Consider the following 23,575-nt stretch of genomic DNA (forward strand, 5'->3'; position numbering starts at 1 on the left):
TATGACGTAGCCGGCGTGTTGCCTGACCGCCTTCCTCCTTCGTCAACATGGCGCCGATGTTGGCACCGCTGAAATGTGGCTTTCACTTTCAAAGACGAAAATTGGCGCTTCTCCTTCGGCAAACGAGCTCATATCATATTTGGAATAAAAGCCACAGTGGAAACGGGAGAGACCAAACACGCCAAAGCACATATCTGGTGAGTAAGGACTGTGGGGAGGTTGGAGAGGACACAGTGTTTTGGTGCGACACTCACCACGCAAGGACAGAGGTGGAAAGTGTCTCAAACTAACTTTCAGCGAAGTTAGATATGATTATTTGGTCATCGATTCTCGTTTGTTAGCAAGAGTGTTCGATGTCATGTAAATAATAATAATGTCCGTCAAGTTAATGCTGCGTTGAACGACAGCCGGCTAACTGGCTTGACTGGATATCAACCAGTTACATTATCTGTGGAGCACCGTTGTGTTTTTTAACACCACGGTGGACGGTTGTAACAGGGTCTGCTTTTTTTTCCCGAACATTTGAGCAGAAGTCACTTTTTACCGTGTTAATGCTGTAGCCGGTCAGTGGTCTCAGTCACGTGCCGACTGACTGGACTCAGTAAATGTTAGATAAGGTTGGGGACCTAACGTTACTGCTGATGTAACTGTCATCACGTGTTCACAGTCTGTTATTGATTATTTGACATATAGCACCTTTCAACAAACACTCAGTTTCCAATTTATGTGGTACATACTTACTAAAACTGACGAAGTCAAAAGCCTGCCACAAAGTCTGACTCCATGAAGAGTAACATGTTCATTTACCTGTGGTCACTTTGAAAACTAGTTTTGATTCATCATGGAATTATTTTGCGGTACCATTTGGTGTTTCTGGTGTTTTGTTCATTGCATCAGTTTTAGCTAGGTGTACCTGGTAAACTGTGAACTGAGTGTATTTTATCTGGTGAGTAAGTTAAGTTAGTTGTTTTCGCTTTGGCTTTGAGAACCACTGGACTAAATGATAAAGCTATGATAAAAATAATAGTATTATTAATAATAGGAAGTTGCAGCCCTAAATTTTAAGTTCAGTTTGAATTTTTGTGAAGCTCAGTTTACAAACCAATCACACATTTAGAATTCATTTATGAATTCATTTTTATGACACTGGTTTAAGTAAGTAAATTTGTAAGATAACGCTCTTCACAAATTTATTGTGTATAAAGTGTCTACATAATGTGCAAGGTAGTCATAGATAAGAGGGTTGCACTAATATTGTGTCTCCAAGGAGATAAAAGTACTCAACATTGGCTATCCATATCACCAATAAAAACACAGGTTAAGTTTAAGTTCACTATGCTTATCTATAACCACCCGCAATATATCTTGTATTATCAAGCACTCAGCACCTGTAGATGTCTTTGTTGTTTACATTCTTCTTAAACAGTGACTGCTTAAATTGAGTTTTTTTTCACAGGATCACAGACATGATATACAACCGCATGCTTTGAATTTTTTTTCTGAACATCAAGCCACAAGCTGTGAAATGTTGTGACCTCGTATTGCCTCCATTGATTTCATGATTGTTAAATAAAATGTCTGTTATAGTGAAAAAGATTTAGTTGAAAACACAACGAGGAAAATGTTTAGTTTGTTTGCATCAGAGTAATTGTATTTTACCTTTTTTTGTGGATTATCTTTTAGTTCTGACCTTTATAATTAAGTTTCAGTGTTTGTGAATCTTTAAACATTCATAACAATCAATCAACAGAAATTAGAAACACCAGTTAAATGAGCCATCTGATGTGTTTCAGTTGAGTACCCCTCCACACTTACGAACAGCTACATGGGGCACAAACAAGAGCGACAACTGTCGTCGGATTTTGGAGGCAACAAAGGTAAGTATTTGTCAGAAATAATCAGCATCTGTTATCAAAATGCAACTCAGAATAAAAAACATACGTTGTTTCCACAGCATTTGCAGGTGACAGACAAACGAACATGTTGGCATGGACATGCGGGAGGAGGGCTAAGCGCAAATCCCAAAAATGTGGTGAGTACAATACCTTTCTTTTATTCTTTGGTTACTGAAAATTTGTGTTCTTCTATTTCGACGGACCATTTTGGGATGCTATATGGGGTTGCTTTTTTGTGCTGATGGACTCATATAAGATTTCTAAGGCTGATATATTGATTTATTGTTTGATGTATTTTCATGAAAGAATTACATAGGTTTGTAATGCATTATAATTTTCCATTCATACTCTTCACATTCTATACTAAACTAATCCTTACTCGAACTCACATGACTGTCTGATGACAAGTTTGAGAAACCCTTGACCAGTCACTGAATTGCCCAATTCTGGGAATTTTTTTGTTTTGTATTTTTTAATCTTTTTTTTTTTTTTTTTTTTGTACATCAGTAGTATCATCAAAGTAGTACGGTAGTATCAAAACTATCTGTTAACAATATGAAAATTTCTGTAGCATACATATCTAGTGTATACAGTGGCTTTGGGAAGTATTCAGATCACTTCAAGTTTTGCACACTTTATTGTGTTGTAGATGTAATTTTAAGATTCAAGCTAAATTTTCTATGTTTGCCCATCAGTCTACACTCAATAACCCATAACGTCAAAGTAAAAATTTAAAATAAAATCTCATATTTATGAAAGTATTCTGACCCTTTGCTGTTTTTACAGTATGAAAGGGTTTAACTCTTAAAGCTGCATTAACTATTTATACATTAAACAAAAAAACATCATGAAGTTAGAGTAACAGACTTTTATTATACATTAATTGGTCTCCTCCACATATGGGACAGAAACCTTCCATGCAACTGTTAATGTTAATCCTCTCTTTGCAGTAGCACGTATAGCTTGATTGTGTTTGATTAAAGGCAGGTGTTGGGCACAGTTTCAGTGTAATTTGCTTGGAGGCGCTGCCATACAGCAGCACTGTAACATGGTGCCACCATATTGAGTGGATTAGAGGAATTACTGCATATTCTTTGGCCTGCAGAGAGTCCCTGTGGCAGGTGTGTGGTGGAGTGTGGGTAAACAGCCATGTTGGCACCAGTGGGCTCTCACCCTCAGCTGGGATGACAGCCCAGGTGTCTCCTAGGACTTGTAGTGTCAGGCTGGATCCCCAGGTCCACCTGGAGTCTCTGCTGTCGTAGCTTCTCCCAAATCTCCCAAAGGAGTCCTACTGACATTTGATGTTCCATATGTCTGCCCAGAGAGCCATCTTTAGGTCATTGCTGAATGCAAAATAGTTTGTTGCTAAAATTGGCAAACATAGTATAGGTTAGAAAGTAAACATTACTCTAAATACTAACACCCACCCCCCCATCCTGTACTTTACAGGACAGACTAATGTATCAAACTAGGGGTACTATGATCTAAGATACAGGCCTTTCTTTTGTTTTCTTCTCCACAGCTGAATGAGGTGAATTCAGCCAAGATCCTGTCTGCAATGCTGTCTTACGTGTGGCCGAAGGACAGACCAGACCTGCGAGCCCGTGTTGCCATTTCTCTGGGCCTGCTCGCTGGAGCCAAGGTAAATTTATAGACAGTGTTGTTGGTATTAAAGAGGGGTTCTTAACAGTTTTAATGACTTGTTGTTTTTTGTCGTATAAAGCTAATTTAATCTGTTTGATCAGCACGCAGCAGTCTTATTGATGCATATACCACAACTGAATATATTTTTATTTGAAGTCCAGCCACTTTACTTTGAAGCTCCAGTCCCTGTTTCATATTTGTCCTTGGTAACACTGAGTCTTACTTCTGCTTTCTGCTCTGTTGGTTTCTTCCACCCTCAAATTAAACTTTCTAACTATAGCTAATGCTTTCCCTGATTATATTAGGGCCCATTTTCTCAGATACAACTTGGTCAAGCTGAAAGACTGGAGCAAGACGCTTTTACTAGATATACTCATTTGAAAACTTGTTTATGCTTAAATTCTCTTCTGTCTTCTTTATTAAACATACATCATAATTTAGATAAAGTTTAATTGAGAATATTTATACAGTAAAACAGCTAATACAAGAGAAATACAGCAAATACTGTATCTCACAACATCAGAGCACTGAGTTAAAGTGGTTAAAAACAATTAAGAAAAGCAGAAGAAAATCACAACCCATCATCCGTAATGCTGGTATTGTCCTTTAAGACACCAATATTTCTCACATCTGTGTTTATGCCACTGATGATGCTCTTGTTAATTTTGACAGTGTTATAGGTTAAAAAAAAAACTGTAGTCATCCATATGTGCCAAATGATTATAGACAGTGCTGCTATTATTTCTAGCTTTGTGATAACTCGAATAACATCCTCTGCAGTCTCCACTCATCATCCAGTCGTTTGTGCATGTTGCTGTTCATTTTAATTTGTGCTTGTTTACAAAAGGTGATACATCATATAGAACTGGCAACTGGAAATAGCGATCATTAATTTTTCCTCTGGTAAAACAGCTATTGAGATGTTTTACAATCAGACATCATCAGGATGGTAAATAAACAATACCCAAAATCCTAATAAGAATAATAAGTGATCTAAGTGGCTGCTGAGATAATGTCAATTAAAGCCACACCTTTTTGAAGAGGTAAATCTTTTAAGTTCATACTGTCAAGAAGGAATGCATTCAACCAAGAAGTTTGAGGTATAATGAGTGTCCTAAACACTAGCTTGTGTTTTAAGAGAAGGCAGCAGCATCACTCTGGTTTCATTAAAACCTGTTTCACAGCAAAATAATGCACTGCTAGCAAACACCAGGTCTGGTTTTATTATCAGTGAGTGGCATGTTGGAGGACAGGGTTAATATGAAAAGCCTGGTCAAGTGGTGCGTTTGCACTGTGGTAAGATTCTCTGAAGTCCAACAGCTGAGAGTTGGCTGCTCACACAGCATTGCTTTCATATGTTGCTGGAAAATGAACCCCCAGAGGACAAAGAGCAAACAGTGACATTTGTAAAAAGAAACTAGAGACCGTCTTGAGATGGGTCATACCAATCGTCACACCTGACTTCGTGACGCTCTGACCCATGACTACTCTGTAGTCATTACTACATGGTCCTGTTGCAAGATGGTCTATAGTTTTACCCAATGTCTTAGATTGGAGAGGAATGATTGACACTAGGATACAGTTATCTGTGACTCAAAATGAATGTAGGCCAGGGTTATAAAGTGTGGGGGCCAGTAGCTTTTTGTGACAGTATCTTGCACGGGTGTGACACTGTTGCCATGACTAAATCTGTCCACAGCCTCTGTGGTGGTTCCCGCTACAGTAGATGTCTCCAGGACCACATTTTACCATGATGACACACACACACACACACACACACACACACACACACACACACACACACACACACACACCAGACAAGCCCTACCCTCCAGCTCCTCTGAGCACAAAGAAAACAAAGTATTAATAACAAGTACTAAAACATCAGAGTTCATACTGGCACAGGATCAACTAACACAGAAACACACTAAACTAAACAAACAAAAAATAGATACAGATAGAAATCATAATTATCTATCTCTGTCAGTGTAACTCCTATATATTCCCTGTACTAATGGGGTTTGGCAGTATGTAAGTAATTTTTTCTAATGCCATTATTGATGCCATCTCTTTGAATCACTTGCGTGTGGATGGCTTGCTCTAACACAATGCTTATATGAGCTTGTTGAGAAGGTTGATGATTTTGAAAATTATCTATAATAATAGTGTTGTTTAAGTGTTCGACTCAGACTCAGTACAGTGAGTAAAATCTTAGTAAAGGCCAATTTCTAAAACACAACTAAGTTTTGGTGCTTTTAGATGAAATATTTGAAATCTAACATAAATCTTTGCTAAAACAATGAACAAACAAACAAAAAATTCTCAGCTCTGACTGCCTTTACTTAAGCAACATGAGTGTTCACCATGAATACACTGTGTAAATAACTGGTGTCAGAAACGATGTGCATTTAAAAAAGATAGCCTTAAAAAATAATTAACTACAAGCAACAATCAGTGCATGATGTATTTCCTCTTCCTTTGTTGATGGTCTCTAATTTGCACCCTAGAAAACAATCACAAATTCTCAGTTCCTAAATAAGCTTGTCCTGCTGCTGCTCAGCATGGCTCCCTCTAGTGTATGCTAAGGAGAAGAGAACACACACATGCAATCCAATCTTCTACTATTTTCCTGCTTGTCTGAGGTAAGCCTCGATTCCTCCAGTTTGTCTGTTTGAACTGAAACCACCAGCAGTGTGGAGGCAATTTTTAAATCAGCTGCATAATTATGTGGTTACACTGCATCACCCCTCCCCACTCCACATTATCAGTGACATTTTTATTTAAAAAAACTGATTATTAGAAGCTGATGTTCTTGTTGGCCTCAAATGAAGCCCCCTCTGTCTGTTTGCCGGTCGGTGTCTCATGCTATAGACTTGAATTCTTGATAGCCTGAAGGGTCTTCTCCACAACTTGACACAGTATATCTATTATGAGATGACATATCACTAGGTACAGATTGACATGGTGTCGATTTAATCTCCAGTGTTGGCTGTTAATGGATTAAAAGAGCACACCCAACCTTATCATGTACTAGTGGTAAATTGGGGACATGTTTTGGCCCTGTAATAATAGCCTGAGCCTTTTTTTTCTTGTTCTGTTGTCTTGGTAGCAAAGTAGCAGATATTGTTTTTCCTTGAGGGACTCTGAGAACTTCTATTGTCTGAGTATAATACCCATGTGTATAAAGCAAGATCCCTGGAGATGTTGCTTTTGCGGTAAAGTGGTGCATTTTTAGGTGTCCTTTTATATTAGTAGGGTTGACATTTTCTTTTTTTACTCTGTTTTTATATTATTTTTGTTACCATTATTTTGTCAGAATTATATCATGCAGAATTTGACAAGGGTAATGGAACAAAAAGAAAAGTTAAAAAAAAAAAAAAGCTCTCCCCTGTGTTAGAGGTTCAAATGAAATGGGTTTCAAATGAAAATGCTTTGCTGTGTGCTGCTGTGATCTCTGGCTGTCCTAATGCGCTGTGGACCGCCTAGCCTGAGTCACACAGCTGTCCCCGTGCTTTTAATTAGCCCTAATAACCATTTCAATTCCATTAGCAGGAAGCACCAGCACAGCCAGTCAAGAAGAATACACACTCACACAGCATACCGTACATACATGTATACATATCCTTCAATGCACCTGAATAGGTTATGTTGGATTTACTGCCTAACAACAGTGGAAATCCATCTTTCACAGCATGTGGGGTGCACATACATAGATACTGTAGTGAGGCACTACAGAGGACTAGAAAAATGGCACTGGACTATATTGAGCATATGTCTGTCTAATAGGCTATTTGAAACTATTTCCCCTCTCTTTTTTTTCTCCTCCTCTCTGAATGTTTCCACCCTCCCTCTCTGCCTTCCCAGATCACCAATGTGACGGTGCCCTTCATGTTTAAGTATGCAGTGGACGAGCTTAACCAGATGTCAGGACACATGCTGAACCTGAATGACGCGCCAAGCACTGTGGCTACCATGGCAACGGCCGTGCTCATTGGCTGTGAGTCCCAGACTTGTATTGCACTGGCAGGTGCCGCGCTCATCAGAGGGGACTGTGGGACTGCCTGTTATCTACAGGATGACCTTTCCCAACACATTCATATCAATGCCGCTCCGCAACCTCCGCCTCCCCCTCACATTATTTACATTATGTGCTCTGCGTCTGAGTTCACTTCTATTAATCCACATGGCCCTCTCGTGAGTGCTGAGGACTTTTCAGTATGATACCTGTGTGCTCCCAAAGCAAACAGAGCTGGATACATTTCCAAAGCAGTGGGGAAGAAATTGCCTTGTCCTTTGAAAGTGGCTGGATATTTTTTTAGAGTTACACAGAGGCCTGGGATGTTTCTTTCACTTCATCCCTTGAGAGCAACTCCTTTTTTTCTCTTCTCTGTCCAAATGGGCCCAGAATACAAGAGGGGTCAGGGCTGAGATATAGCGGGAGTGTGAAGTTTCCTCCTGATTAGAGGATTTTTTCTCAGAACTGCCGGTGAAAAGCAAAAATAAATAAATAAATAAATATTGTAAACGTGACACCCACTGCAAGTCACTTTGGCCTTGAGCGAGATCAGCTTGGATGCAACGTACACTTAGCCCTGTAGCCACTTATATTAATGAGCCCACTTAGGTCTTGCACACTAATGCTGCCTCTTGAATAACCAGGGCACATGAACAAGACTCCAGACAGGATGAATTAGGATGACAAGGAAGAATGAAGGGTATGCTCTTAAAGAAAGGAATTATATATTTTTTGTTCCTTCTTTGCGACACTTGGGGCCTGGTACTTTGAGCCTGTGGTGATGGGTGTAATTTGGCAGAAAAGGTTGCACAGTGCTCATCCTACCTTGTCAGATGTGGACACATTGTTCATTAGAAGAGCATTCCTATTTAACGCCACATTATAGCCCTGTGAAGACCGGCAGACAGAGCGATTATTACCCTGACTTTGGTCTCAGCAGACAAGTCATGTATTCACACAGCTCGGTGAAATCACCACAGGAAGGCCATGTGTCATTCAAACACAGACTAATATTAATTTGTGACAGTCATGCTAGCCATCTGCTTGAATAACAGTTTATGAGAAATGTAAGGAACCAAATAACAGATGTTTCTTGGATTAGATTAGATTTGTGATTTTATTAAACTGAACTCTTGTGTAGACTCCGTTTTAAAAACTCAAATTATGCAATATGAAAAAGGCTATGTTGGTTGCACCCACCCTCATCATCCCAGATCCACCAGAGAAAGTCTAGACTACGACAGTGGTGAAATTAAGTCCATTCATTGACAACTCATAGTCACATCTTTTCATGGCACTCTTATTAAAACCTCCTCCCCCTCTTCTAGTATTCTCCTGAATAGCCTGTTCTCTGCCACACACACACACACACACACACACACACACACACACACACACACATATTGAAAACACTTGTGTACACTCAGATCCCCTCCCTTCCCTCAGTCTGCAATGTGCTGGCCTGCCATAGTAGTGAGGCTTCAGACAGCATCCTGCTCTGTAATTACAGAGGCTTGGTGAGGCTGCTGCTGTAGCACTGCAGGGTTTGCAGTTCAGAGATGATGTGAAAAACTGGTCCCGCCACCTCATACAAACCTTTACTTTAGAGCAGGTGCCAAACATCAACCTTGTCTAGAGTCAGTAGTCTCGATATACTGTGTTGCTTCTTACAGGACAGGAAAGGTATGGGTCAGATTCTTGTTTTGCCACTTCATAACAGTCCTGATGGTTTAGGATGGGGATATATTCTCACTAGATAGCATCCAGCCCTGCTGTTTGAACCTCCCTGCTTTTCACAGTAGGTGTGCTAAACTCTCCGTCTCCTCCTCTATCCCAGATGGCGCATCACGGGCTTGTGCGGCCTTCTTCAACGAGCTGAGGAACACTGTGTTCGGCAAGGTGGCCCAGAGCTCCATCCGACGCATTGCCAAGAATGTCTTCCTCCACTTGCACAATCTGGATCTGGGTTTTCATCTCAGCCGCCAGACAGGAGCGCTGTCTAAGGCCATCGACCGCGGCACCCGGGGCATCTCCTTCGTCCTCAGTGCGATCGTCTTCAATCTAGGACCCACAGTCTTTGAGATGGGCCTCGTCAGTGCCATTTTGGTGAGTTGTAGTGTGAAATCGACACACACACGATGGTAGTCATTAGCTCTGGTCATTAACTTATTGTAGGATACTACCAGAAACACTGCTTACAATTTTCTGGCTCTTATTTCTTGTTGCTGTTACTGTTTCGGTCCTTAATGTTAGCTCCGGACCCTTCCATCACCTTGACACTCTTCAGAGCAGATTGTACGGAAATTAATTTCGGGGATATTGTCTCATTTACATTCTAAATGGAATATGAATCCCCATGAACTTTTGGTGGCAACACAGAGCCCATTAGTGTCAATGATGAATCCCAAAGCTTTGTTGGAGCTTAATGTCCTCCTGCGGAGTATGCCCTGAACAGATGCCCCCCTCCTTGGCCAGCACTGAAAGAATGGCTCGTCTATAGCTTCCTGCCATTATTCCACTCTGGACCATAATGTCAGCTTGCCTGTAATGAGGGCAGACTCCATTGCCCAAATAGCTAAAGCATTAGCACGATTACTTCTTGTAGTTTCCCCTCCATTTGTAACACTCAATTTCATAGTGGAATGGTCAAAAACAGTACGATCTCAAAATACCTTGTGACGCCGGTGTTGGAGCCCGATGGTCTGATGCGGTTGCTCTTTTTTTTTCTTCTTTTTTGTCACAAAGCCGTCAAGTCACAGCTTGTGAAAGATGCTTTGTCTTAACTGTGCTTTTCTCTTCTGCAGTATTACAAGTGTGGTGGACAGTTTGCAGCAGTGGCCTTGGGTACCTTGTCAGCATACACCCTTTTCACCATTCTCATCACACAATGGAGGTAACAACAAGGACGTTTGTACTTTTTCTGTGTCTGTCTGTGATTCAATTGTTAGTTTTTTATTGCTTATGTTTGCTAACACTTGATAAAGATTCAGTGAGTATTTTTGGACTGACTCTACTGACAATAACAAAGTTCACACACAAGCTGAAATATGTACTTAAGAAAGTGCTGATGTCATTGTGCATGTGTCTCTGCATGCAGGACTCGTTTCCGGATAGAAATGAACAAAGCAGACAATGAAGCGGGCAATGCGGCTATTGACTCCCTTCTTAACTATGAGACTGTTAAGGTGAGATCCCACCCCCAAACATACACACACACAGACACGCACACGCACACACCCCTACCAAACACCCTTTTTTTTTCAGCTCCTGCTCATCTCCATTCCTCCTCCCTTCATCAATCTTTTGGTTTCTTTTTCTCCTCGTCTAGTCTTTTTCTTCTATTCACTTAAGCCAGGCACATTGACATGAACAAATATTTACTCGTCTGTGATAACAGTATTTCCCTGGCATGATTGCCACTGTCAGAATTTGCCTTTTAATCTCTCACTGTCTCTTTCTCTGACTCCCAACTCTTTCACACACAAACTGTGTCAAAGCAAGGACAAGTTAAACTTTAAAGTTAAAATTTATATATCTCTCGGAGTGGGAGGAGTGACATTTATGGCTGAAAGGGCAGAGAGTCACAGCCAAACTCGGCTATTGATTTATTTACTGCTATTGGTTTACTTTAAGGTTACTGTATTCCCCCTAGTTATTATAGAGCAGTGTCAAACCAATGTAAGCCCGATGTAAGGTTGGTAGTATGGTCGTGGAACCAGTAACATGTTTGCAAATGTTGCTGCTGCACACGCAGAGCGGAGCAGAGCATGTTTATACTGGATTAATTCAGTGACATTGTTGCCTTTAGAATTTTCAAATCGATCAGAATCAATTGAGGCAGTCGAACAATTAAACATTATCAGTATAATCTTTCTGTATAATTGAGTGATAAAATTCTTATAGTGAGATATTGTGATTCACAGTTCTTATGCTTAAAGAGAAGACACCAACTTTATGTGGTAAGATCTTAAACATCCAAGGAAAAATATGTTGTAGTTAAATCCTAAAAACTGATTTGACTCAAAGTGATGGACAGGAGCCTTTTAATAAGGCCAGAGTGATGTCATCAAGTGTCTTATTTTGTCAACTAACACTCCAAAACCTAAACCTATTCAGATGACTAACACAAAGACAAAGAAAAGCAGCTAATAATCACAATTGAGAAAACAGAAATAGGTATTATTTGGAATTTATGCTTGAAAAATGAAGATTATCAAAACAGTTGCTGATTTATTTCCTGATCTATCTATCTATCTATCTATCTATCTATCTATCTATCTATCTATCTATCTATCTATCTATCTATCTATCTATCTATCTATCTATCTCTATCACTCTCTCTCTCTCGTTTTCTCATTCTCTCTCTGTCCTATTCTTCTACTCTTCTTCTCTCTCAGTGTGAAATCGTCTACTCTTTTTTGTAAATGTCATGCCAGTCGCTAAGAACAATGAGACATTTATCACCGGACAACTCGGGACTATTTTTCTGGTTTAGTCAATGACCCAAATTGTGCCTCAATTATAGTTTTGGACTGAGAGTGTCTGCCACTGGAGGCTTTATTTTGAATAGAAATGTCTGCTGAGTGCCAGGGTGGTTTCTCTCGCAGACACTTGACCGATGTGATGCGGTGTGAGTGTAAATATTGCTGTACACTTTTTTCAGTGGCATGGTTATCCTAAATCTCTATCTTTTGCTGTTTCAAGTCTCTTTCTAGGTAACCTCATTGTACACAGTACACATACAAGCATAATCAGCATCCAGTTTTGGATGCTTTGTTGTCTGTTCCAGATATATTTTGGTACCCGTGTTATTTTCTTTGCTGTATTATTTTGCGTCCTGTTTTTCTTAACGTTTTGTTCTGTGTTATTTTGTGTCATCTGTGTCAATGCGGCCGGATTTAGCATCACTCTGAGCTGTGAGTGTGCATATGTAATTAGATCTCCGCCCACTCAGAAATCCGTTCCACTTTCACAAAGGGCTGGATGAGAACCTGAACACGGTGCCTTGCACTGCTTCAGCTTGTCCTCCATGTGCTACTTTCTTCCCTGCATTTCCCTATATGCAAATCACTGGCAAGGCAGTAGCAGCACAGCACCACTGCCGTTAGCTAGAGAAGCAAATCGCCCACTTAACCAGAGCAGGGAAACAATAGTGCAAGCTAAACAAACAGCAATATTAGGTAATTGGCAGCAGAGTGGAGGAGGGTCGTTGTTATGATTATGCTGTGGTTTTATGTGCCGAATTTAAGAGATGTGCTTGTGGCTGATTCATGAGGCTTTTTTTCTCTAAATGATAGCTGTATGTCTTAATCAAAAATACTGCTTCTTGTGTGGCTTACACTTAATATCTGTGCTCTGTTGGTAAGCTGCTACAGATGCAATAATTCTTGTTCAACTTTCAAGTGTTGTTTAGGCTGTTCTTACAGCTGTAACTGCCTAATATTTTCTAAACTTTTGCCATGAGCACTATCCTCTGCCGAGGCTTCAGATCTTCAGCCTGCTCAGCAAAGCAGGCTCTGGATTTTGTTCTCTTGCCCTCCATGCTCTTTAAGATCAGTGGGGAGGAGATGAAGATACAGAGACATGAAAAAGTGCTTTAGAGGCAAACTGAGACCTAGATTACAGCCAGAGTGGTCACTGAGAGCAAATGCTGCCTTGAGGCAGGCTGTGCTAAAGTGTCCATCTGCCTGACACTGCTCTCCATGCTTCCTTAACCTTTAACCTTAACCATATTTTGTATCTCTCTATCTTTCTATCTCAACTTACACTTTCTTTCCTTCTGTAAATCCTTGTCTGTCTCCATGCCCTGTGCCCCCTTCTCTCCTCTGTCCCTTCATGTTCCTCATCTCTGCTGCAGTACTTCAACAATGAGAAGTATGAAGCTGAAAGGTATGATGGATTCCTGAAGACTTATGAGTCATCCTCTTTAAAAACCACATCCACACTTGCCATGCTCAACTTTGGCCAGAGTGCCATCTTCAGTGTCGGGCTCACAGCCATCATGTTGCTGGCCAGCAAGGGCATTTCAGCAGGTGGGTGACTTTGGAGTAAGGTTTAGGGGGATTTCCCAGATTTTTGGAAAACATTCTATCAAGATCTGTAAACCATGAAAAAACACATCACCTAACCAGAATTTACCTCTTCATGCCCATGATCTGTGTCTACAGCACAATGGGGAAGAATTGTGTATTTGGAAAAAGGAAAGCTAAAAAAAACAACCCTCAAAACAGAAAGAAATGAGATGAAAACACAGCAAGCATGAAAAAGTGGCACAAATAGGAAATAAAATAGCCCTGATGCAGAAAATGAAATCACATGGGGTGGAGATAGATTCAGACTGTAACAGGCTTTGTCTGCTTTCACAACTTGGAAGAAGAAATCATTTTGGAGTTATTTTTTTAGATGCATACATGATACCATAGGTTCAGATTATGTGCATCTCTTAAAGTCGTTCTGTTGCTGTCGTGTAGGTACAATGACTGTGGGAGACCTGGTGATGGTGAATGGCCTGCTCTTCCAGCTCTCCCTCCCTCTCAACTTCCTGGGCACAGTGTACAGAGAGACCAGACAGGCCCTAATAGACATGAACACACTTTTCACGCTGCTCAGTGTCGACACCAGGATCAAGGTAACTTATTGGCCTGACATGGACTTTGCCACACTGTTACAGTGAATCACAAAATGCTTTGTGTTTTCTTTTCTTTTTTTCCTCTAACAAAAGAGAACAACAGAGATGAACTTGTACACATTAGACCATGAATATAGAGTTCAGTATAGAAAATTGAAAGCAAAGGTAAACTCCAGAACTCGATAAAGCCTTTTATTCAGACTATCTAACAACAGTACATAGTGTTTAATTGCATGAGTGGTAAAAGATTTTAATGCAGGACTGAGTTATTCTTCTGGCTGCATGACATGACTAACCTATCCACATGTACTGTAAAAAATGATAGGTTGTAGTCAAACCATATAATTACGTGCTTGATGTGACTCAGGTGCTTCCTCATCTATTGCTGCCTGTAGTGCATGACACTAGTGTGATCTGTACCAGGACACATTAGAGCAGATTTCTTTGTGATTTATTCAGAGCATTTGATCAGCAGCCATTTTTATTGGTGCACTCTTCATTTTTACTGATTTTGTATTGTGTAACATTTTTTTTTTTTGTCTTAATCATTTGCTCTTTTAACATCTACTGCACTTTATATGGCTATGGTGCTACATGGTGTTAATCAGTCTATCTATAAATACACATTGAAGTTCTAAGTCATATTCAGATATATTAAAACTAGCTCCTCTTGTTTAACTGAACCATTAGAAATTGCCAAAACACTTCACATTTCAAACACGTAAGCCTGGTATTTCTTCAGTATAATAGCAATCAGTTGTTTTTGTGAGACATTTCATTGCAGTTATTTTTTGGTTTTTTTGGTTTTTTTTTTACGCGACAGCCCATCTTGCGTCAGAAGAGCACACTTAAGTGCAAATGTGTGTCTGCTGCCTAACAATATGAATGCCCTTCCCATCTCCAGCCTGTAATTACAGTAGGAGAAATGAATCTGTCCAGTTATTTTTCACTCATCAGTAATACTCCTCTCCATTGTGATTCCCTGTGGAATAGCACTGCCCAGCAGGCCATTACTGTCTGAATGCAATTCTTTTTTTTTTTTTTTTCCCTTTTTTCTTTTTTGTAGAACACATTGGCCTATTATGTAGATGTAAAATAATTTAAAACTCCCCCTCACTTGAAACTGCTTCACAAAATAAAAAAATATTATTTTGGCTTTTTTCCATGTGGAGGGGGGTTGGGTGAAAATTATCATCTGTTTATACTAATGGACTGTGAGTTATTTGTATTAATTGGCTGAGGTGGATTGTGGGTGATTATGTTGCTATTAGGTAGCATAGAAACGGAGCAGAACAGGCTTTTACTCTCAGGGTAAGGACGCGCTTTATTCACTGCTGACCTTGGCTGCATCTCAGCACTATGGCTCAGCTCAGTATGTACTGAAAGTTTTCACGCCTATTGATCCTTCAGTCACCGTGAAGGGCAGCGTGTGAAGGTTCAGACAGTCTTTTGAAACGACCTCTTGCATTTGGTGTGAATGTCTCTGCTTTATGCAGTCTGTGTAGGTTCTGTACTCCAGCATTATCCCTCTTTACAAGGTGTTGGAGTAACGTTGCATCATGCTGGGCGGCCTTCTCTGCCAGTGGCTGTTCTGTATCCATCTCCTCTGTTTCCGTTTCGTCTGTCTCAACCCTCTGATGGTTTGCTCTAGGAAAAGGATCTCGCCCCACCATTAGCCGTCACACCACAGGAGGCCACCATCCGCTTCGAGGACGTGTATTTTGAATACTTGGAGGGCCAGAAAGTCTTAAATGGAGTGTCCTTCGAAGTGCCCGCTGGGAAGAAGGTGGCCATAGTCGGTGGCAGCGGGTCAGGGTAGGTCAACTCTCATAGAAATACACTGTCAAATGTTTAGCCAGGAATGTGTCATCTCATTTGGATGTGTAGTCAGTCTTATCATCAATAGACTACTGGGGTACAGCTCACAGACACAATGATGCTGATGACTGATTTCACGTCTGGTTGCAGGAAGAGCACCATTGTGCGGCTGTTGTTCCGCTTCTATGAGCCCCAGCGGGGGAACATCTACATAGCGGGGCAGAATATCCGAGACGTCAGCCTTGACAGCCTGAGGAAGGCTTTGGGTGTCGTACCTCAGGTCTGAGACACACAAACACAATAAAATCATAAAATAAAATACAATAAACAATGAAAAAGTCATTTTAATAACAACACATAGATTGATTGTTTTTTTGTATTTAGAGCTTCTTTGCCTTTAAATTAACTGTACATGTGTCAATAGCAAATGTAATATATTTGGGAATTATTATTGATGATTATATACAACAAGGGGGCAGCAAAGAACAATGTAAAATTAATAGTTAACAGCGTTAGAAATAAGCTGAATTCAGATAGGTTTTCACTGCAGTGAGCTCAGAGGCTGATCTGAACAGATGGTACATGAACAGTATTTTTGTCATTTGTGTTCTTTCTCTTTCTCCCTCCTACCCTTGTCTTCGTATCTGCAGTCCTCTGTTTCTGTCTCTGCTGCAATAAAAACATTCTCTGAAGCCTCTTTTTTTTTTCATCTAACTGTGTTGTTGTCAGGATGCCGTTCTGTTCCACAACACCATCTTCTACAACCTGCAGTACGGGAACATCAACGCTACACCAGAGGAGGTGTACCAAGTGGCACGTCTAGCAGGCATCCATGATGCTATCCTCAGGATGCCCCATGGCTATGACACCCAGGTTGGGGAGCGGGGCCTCAAGCTGTCAGGTTTGCTACACCATTATGACTACTGTTTAAATATGGTCTCTCTGCACAAGCAAGTGAAAAAGCTGTGTGTTTTGTGTATTTCCCTGGATGGTATACTAAACTGAGAAAAAAGAAAAACCCTGGCTGGTAATAGTTTAATTCCAACATAGACATTTAGGAAGAGCCAGGAAATATATTCATAGAGTAATAATATATGATATATTGTGATATTATATTGTCTGGAATTTTGATTTAGTGGTTATTATTTCATTAGAGATTAATCTGTTGATTATTTTCTCAGTCGATTAATTAACAGTTGGTTGTATACAGTGTCAGAAATTTCCCAAAGCCGAACTTGACATATTCAAATTGCGTGTTTTGTCCAACCAACCGTCCTAAGTCAAACTATTCGCTATCATGAAAGAAATACAAAAACAGCTCATTTTAACATTTTTAAAAGCCACCACCAGTGAGTTTTTGATAAATGATTAAATCCTTTTATCACAGTAGTTGCTGATTAATTTGTTTTTCTGCTATCAGAGGTTGCTTTATGGCAAAATGATAAAAACTTTATGAGTTTAACAGACTGTTTTAGCTGTTCATCTTCATTACATTAATGACCTTTTCTGTGACTTACTCATTATCTTACGAAAGCAGAAATAGTCCAACCCAGAATATCCTCACATTATTATTGATCATGAAGTTTTGAGTATAAATGCTTTGATATTTGATTATGTCAGTTTTGCATAGCTAAACAACTCAAGGCAGACTTCACATACTTCTTCTACACAGGTGCTCGGAGATATCAAACAATGTACAGTACCATAAATCTTTCACACACCGTCCTCCGTCTGCTGCCCAGGATACACTGTATATTGTCGAACGGTAGATGCTGTGAGAAATGACTGTCTGAAACATCAGCAAAATAAACTGAGAGACTGCAAGATGCAGCCTTGCAAGATTTAGGTTTGCACAGCTCTAAATGATATAATTATAATTTCTGGATAAATATGGCAAATGAAATAGTTTTTAAGTGTGTGATTATGAGCTGTTGTTTTCTGATCGTAGGTAATAATTAAAATTAATTTAATAATTAAATCTGACATTATTTTATTATGACATTAAGTCATGAGACTTGGGGCTAATCTTTAGCAGTGCCTTCATAATTTTACCATTTTCTTCTGTGTAATGTATGCACTTGGCATGTTGCCTTACAGTTACAGTTATCTGCATTTGATCTGCAGCGATATCACAAGACTGTAGTATTTGGCTTCTAGCATCACTGCAACTCATTTATCCCACGTAAACACACAGTGTGTGAGCACTTTCACTCAACACTCAAGATGCAATTACTGGCAGCACAGATTTCTTTATGTGGAGTTGACTGAGTGAGTAAGTGAACGGACAAAATAAAGACATGACTAACTTCTCATTAATTTCACTGCTGCTCTACGTGACAGCTGCCAGTGAGTTTGTGAGACGAGGGAGGGAGGGGGCAGTCTGGGCTGTTAGGCTCCTAACTTCCTTCATTGCTGTTCTCCACTGCCAGCAATATTTATATCTGCTGAACGCAGCTTGCTTTCAAGAGGCCACACACAGCTCATATGTAATAAAGGCCGTGTCAGACACAGTGGGAGAAATCTTTGCATCCTGCTGGTTTTTCCTCACAGTTAAATTAAAGTGTGTTCTAGCCTGTAGCATTGGTATTGTTGGAGTGTTGGTCCTCCGTTTGAGGTAATTATCTGATGAGAAGGGCCACACAGAGGCACACTGTATCTTCACATATTTCAAACCTATTGTCTTTCGCCTGGTTTGCTTTTATTGACGATGTCTGTTGTGTTGTTTCAGGAGGGGAGAAGCAACGTGTCGCCATCGCTCGCGCAATACTGAAAAATCCACCCATCCTCCTGTATGACGAAGCAACATCCTCCCTCGACTCTATAACAGAAGAGGTGGGCCGGACAGTGCAACATAACACACTGAAAAACACAGGCATGCATACATAATATATCCACAAATGTCCATTCTGTGCTGCACGTACAGATTGGCACCTCACTCTGTCTGCATACACATTTAGCAGAACAAACACCCACTCAGTCACCTGGTGTAGGTACATGATAATTCAGCTCACTCCTGCGTCACATACCTCCTGTGACCCCCCCTCTATACACACACACACACACACACACACACACACACACACACACACACACACACACACACACACACACACACACACACACGTTCTCCTTTGCCACCTGCCACTCTTTTCACCTACTTAATCTCCAGCTCAGCTTAAACTCCACAGTCTTTGTAAATGTTACCGTTAATGAGAAAGTTCAGCATGTCCTCTCTGAACTTGAAGAAAGAGAGTGGGGCAGTCGATTTGGTTGTTAATTGTGATTTTCTGTTGCTTTTCATCACGATTGTGTTTTTAAATCATCATATGTAAACTGTAAAAACATATGAAGGTGGATGTTGCTGAGCAACATTGTGTTGACTTAGCCGCTTCTTCATATCAAAGTTTGGAACTACATTTCATATATATCCTGTCATTCATGGACTTTTTTTATTATTATTTTTGTAGACCAGCATTATTGCAAACCTGGGGAACTATTTTCCTTTGGATTAGGGGATACTCTTGTTAACAGAGTGATAATTTTATTTATCTCTGTGTGCTTCCAGAACATCCTGAGTTCAATGAAGGAGATGGTGAAGGACAGGACATCAATGTTCATCGCCCACAGGCTTTCCACAATTGTAGACGCAGACGAGATTATAGTGCTCAGTGAGGTAAGAACTCATCCACTTATTTTTTACTTGATCTTGTACCTTCCCTGATTAACATTTCTAGTCGTAATGTCAGTTCCATAAAAGCAAATTATATGACCGTTCAGAGTTTCCAAGTATAAACATGCGGTGTGTTAATTGCCAGTCCAATTAGACGATTTTGCATTGAAGGAAAAGATGCTGACCTGCACTCTGTGTGACCTTCAGCACACTGTAACTGCCAGCAACAAGAATTTAGCAAGTGGCCTGTTTTTGCTTCTCATTTATTTTCAGTTACCTTTCTTCAACGTACGTGATGAAGACATGCTTTGTTTAGCTTTTCTCATTAACTTCAACAACAACAGGACACTGTTAGTAGAAGTGAATGTATTATTTTCTCCATAAGGGCTCATTAAAGCAGTCAGACTCGACTGGCTGTTTTGGTCAGATGGCGTGTCTTGTTTGTCTCGGTGACTAATAATGTATGGGCCAGCTTCCCAGACACTGATGAGGCCTCATCCAGGACTAAACATGTCTTTCAATGGAGATTGCCATTCAAATGGTTCATCTATTCAATTTTTGGACAGATGTGTTTAAGTAAGGCTGGAGGTGCCATGGAGACAAAGGCAGGATTTTTTTTTTTTTATGTGGAAACAATTGATCTTTTTGGTGCATTGTCACTGTATTGTGCATCAAAAAAATCTCCAAGACAAAAATGCTGCAGCATGTTAAGGGTCGGGCTTGGAGAAACTGTAAAGCACAAAAAGAGACAGAGTGAAGTCAGTTATCGTCTGGAAATTAAGAGTTTAAGAAATGTAACACAGGTGAAGTGACATTTTCCACCAGTGTTCGAGTCAGATAGGATAAAATGAGAGGAGGTTTCTTTGAACTGCGGCGAGTGAGCATGTGTTGTTCCATGTTTCCAGAGTCAGATGGCAGGGATCAGAGGGTCGTGGTGAGGAGGCATGTTTGCGTGTGATGTCGCCACGGCGTTTGGTGGTGTCACCAGCAGAGGACTGCCTGGGGTGCTCATTAAAATAACGAGCGGAAGCAGTCACGTGCCCGTCTTGGGTGCACTAAAGATGATGCCAACACCTCTGCATGCTCATGGGAGGTGGGGGAAGGGGGTGCCTACATTTGTGTTCGACTGTGTGGGAGGGATGTGTGTTTGTTGCGTGTGGATGCGTGTGTGTGTCTATGAGGCCATGTTTTTGCAAGAGGAATGCAACAGTTGTTGGGGAGGCGGCAGGGATTCAAAGCGGGGGGGGGGGTCTGACTCTCCGCAGAGTATGGTCAGATTTGTGTGGTCACGGAGAGATGATAACTATAGGACTCTGTGTGCATGCCCCCTTCATTTTAACTTGATATGTTTAGACATTTATGTGCTAATTTATGTTTCTTTTTGTCCTTGATTCTCCTCCTTTTCTCTGCCAGGGTAAAGTGGCAGAGCGTGGCAACCACCACACCCTCCTCGGCATCCCGGGCAGCTTGTACGCAGACCTGTGGAACACCCAGAACAGCAAAATCCTGAACAACAGCAAGAGCTCGCCCGAGCCGCCGGCTGAGCGCCTCTCTCAGAAGGAGGAGGAGAGGAAAAAATTGCAGGAGGAGATCCTCAACAGTGTGAAGGGCTGTGGGAACTGCTCCTGTTGAGAGAAGCTGCCACCTCCATGTCTCTTCATCCCTCACAGATGGCCTACGCTGGAATCCCTAGTCTGTGTGGTAATGGTGGGGGGGGGTATGTCCCCACTACCCACTCCAGCCAAGCCTCCACCCATGTGACTGTCCCTCCTCCTCCTCCTCCTCATGTGAATAAAGGCCACTGCTCGCCAAAGTGAAGGAGGAGGAGCAGAACAGGGAGCAAGTGTGTTTAGCACTGGCTGGTGTCCAGAGATAGAGCTTCCATGCCAGTTGCCTCAGCTGAAGCCAAGCATAAGAGACCTTGTATATCACATACGTGTGTGTAAGACATCTGTTAGTCAACATGGTTGCCCCCTTCCCCCCCCCCCCTCCTCCATTTTTGACATCAGGTTTATTGACATCTTCCATTGCACTGGAAACAGATGAAAGTACACGTAACGACTTACATATGCCTTGACTTGATGTTGACACAAAATTTGTATTGATTACATTTTTAAATTATTTTCCAAATAAATTGAACCTATAGTTTGCTTTTTTATATTAAAGATGTGTACATATTACAATTTATTCTGCAGTTAGGTGATCACAGTTAGAATACAGAACACAAACATTGTGTTGCAGTATGTGTTCGTTTGAATAACACTATTTCATAAAGCTGATACTTCAGTGGGATTCAGCCCTAATGCGCATTGCCCATTACACTGTTCTAAAAATATCACATTTGGCAGATAATCAAGTATTCTAGACAAATAACAACATATTATGGATGTTTGGGCTCGTGAATAGCACCCCAGTGACTTAGCAGTATGGCACAGTCACATTCATGTAAATATAAAACTCAGAATGACAAGAGTTAACTCTAATAAATCATGAATGGGTTTCACCACACTGGAGCCACATTAAGAGGCAACAACTTGAAAGCCTCCTCTGGGAAAATTTCACAGTCATATCATTTAGCCTTGGATGACGGGTCTGTTCCAATGAAAAGTCATGTTTGAGATTTTAACGGTGAGAAGACAACTTTTTGGTTTGTATGATCAGAATACAACTTTAAGTGTTAATATTTGAAAACAGACAGTACATGTGTGTCCTCTTTTTCTGAGGGCGTTTTTGGCTGTGATATGCACATTTTGTTAGGAACCTTGCTATAGTATTGTATCTATTAATGGAAATTTATTAGTCAGGTGTCTTGTACTATACACAGTGTAAATCCTGTATCATAGTGTTATGTTGACTGTGTAAGTACACTGCAGACAGACAAATAAATGTTATTGTCTAATTAACAAGGTTTCCAGATGCTGTTGTTATGGTCAGGGTTGGGTGTGATATGACAAGATCAATAAAAAATTTGTTGCACCATAAAGTAGCTATAACTTAAATATCTATGGTTGTATTTGACTGGTGGTTCACCAGTTTAATGAACACATTAGATGGGTCCTGAGTGCCAGGGGTCATAAGATGATTAACAAGCTAAATAAAAAAAAACCAAACATTTCTGCTGTTAAATGGTGTGACATTTATCTTTGCTTTTTATTTATTAAAGGAATGGTTTGACATTTTGTGAAATACTTACATTTTATGCTTATATGCTTTCTTCCTGAGAGTTAGATGAGAAGATTGATACCAGTCTCTTCTCTGTATGTTCGATATAAGGCTATAGGATATACAGCCAGCTGTTGGTTAACTTTTACTTCCTGTTAAATTTCAGTAGTGTGTCAAGTGTGCAGAGAAAAAAAATTACCTTGTAAAGGAATAGTTCAACACATTTTGGGAAATCACTGTCATGTCTGTATGTTAAATATAAAGCTGCAGCCAGTAGCTGTTTAGCTTTGTTTAGCATAAAGACAGGAAACAGGGAAGCAGCTAGCCTGGCTCTTTTCAATGGTAACAGAAGCTGAAGTGTTAAATCCATGAACACAATAGTGATCCTCACATTTTCTCATTGTGTTCATTGTCTGGTGGACAGAATGACAGAGGATCTGCCTCAAGAATCCCTGCAGCTCTCTGGATCCTCCTCTGGGACCAGATACATTAGACGACACTCACAGCGAGGCCTTTCGGCAGGATTATAATTGAAACAGACAATAACAAAAACATTCACATAACGTGACAGACCAAGTCCTGCTGCGCTGCATAGTGAAGCCTCCACCACCTCCTGAGGAAGTCACACATTATAGATGAAAGTAGACTTTGATAGGGCCCTGCTTAAAAGGAAACCAACTGGATGATTACTGGTTGGATGGGTCTCCTTTCATGCGTCTGATGTCCAGGCAGATGAGTTGATG

General features: G+C 40.6%; 1 protein-coding gene across 1 annotated transcript; it reads left to right on the plus strand.

Annotated features, from left to right (window-relative positions):
• Positions 1-16: 16 nt before the first annotated feature.
• abcb7 (ATP-binding cassette, sub-family B (MDR/TAP), member 7) lies at positions 17-22,780 on the plus strand. Its single transcript, XM_056382289.1, has 16 exons — positions 17-197; positions 1,794-1,877; positions 1,955-2,032; positions 3,418-3,537; positions 7,404-7,536; positions 9,392-9,660; positions 10,359-10,447; positions 10,652-10,739; positions 13,412-13,586; positions 14,025-14,182; positions 15,834-15,997; positions 16,151-16,280; positions 16,730-16,901; positions 18,729-18,832; positions 19,566-19,673; positions 21,084-22,780. The coding sequence occupies exons 1-16, from the start codon at positions 48-50 to the stop codon at positions 21,300-21,302; spliced, it is 2,241 nt and encodes a 746-aa protein (XP_056238264.1). The 5' UTR covers positions 17-47; the 3' UTR covers positions 21,303-22,780.
• The last annotated feature ends 795 nt before the right edge of the window (positions 22,781-23,575 follow it).

The sequence above is a fragment of the Seriola aureovittata genome, chromosome 8 (genome assembly GCF_021018895.1).
Source record: "Seriola aureovittata isolate HTS-2021-v1 ecotype China chromosome 8, ASM2101889v1, whole genome shotgun sequence".
Classification (NCBI taxonomy): domain Eukaryota; kingdom Metazoa; phylum Chordata; class Actinopteri; order Carangiformes; family Carangidae; genus Seriola; species Seriola aureovittata.

What these genes read in the sequence shown, in the direction of transcription:
- abcb7 (XM_056382289.1), top strand. Translation starts at nt 48, where the DNA reads ATGGCGCCGATGTTGGCACCGCTGAAATGTGGCTTTCACTTTCAAAGA. An exon ending in ATTCTCATCACACAATGGAG is followed by an intron (nt 10,448 to 10,651) that starts GTAACAACAAGG and finishes CTCTGCATGCAG; the next exon opens with GACTCGTTTCCGGATAGAAA. An exon ending in TCGACTCTATAACAGAAGAG is followed by an intron (nt 18,833 to 19,565) that starts GTGGGCCGGACA and finishes GTGTGCTTCCAG; the next exon opens with AACATCCTGAGTTCAATGAA.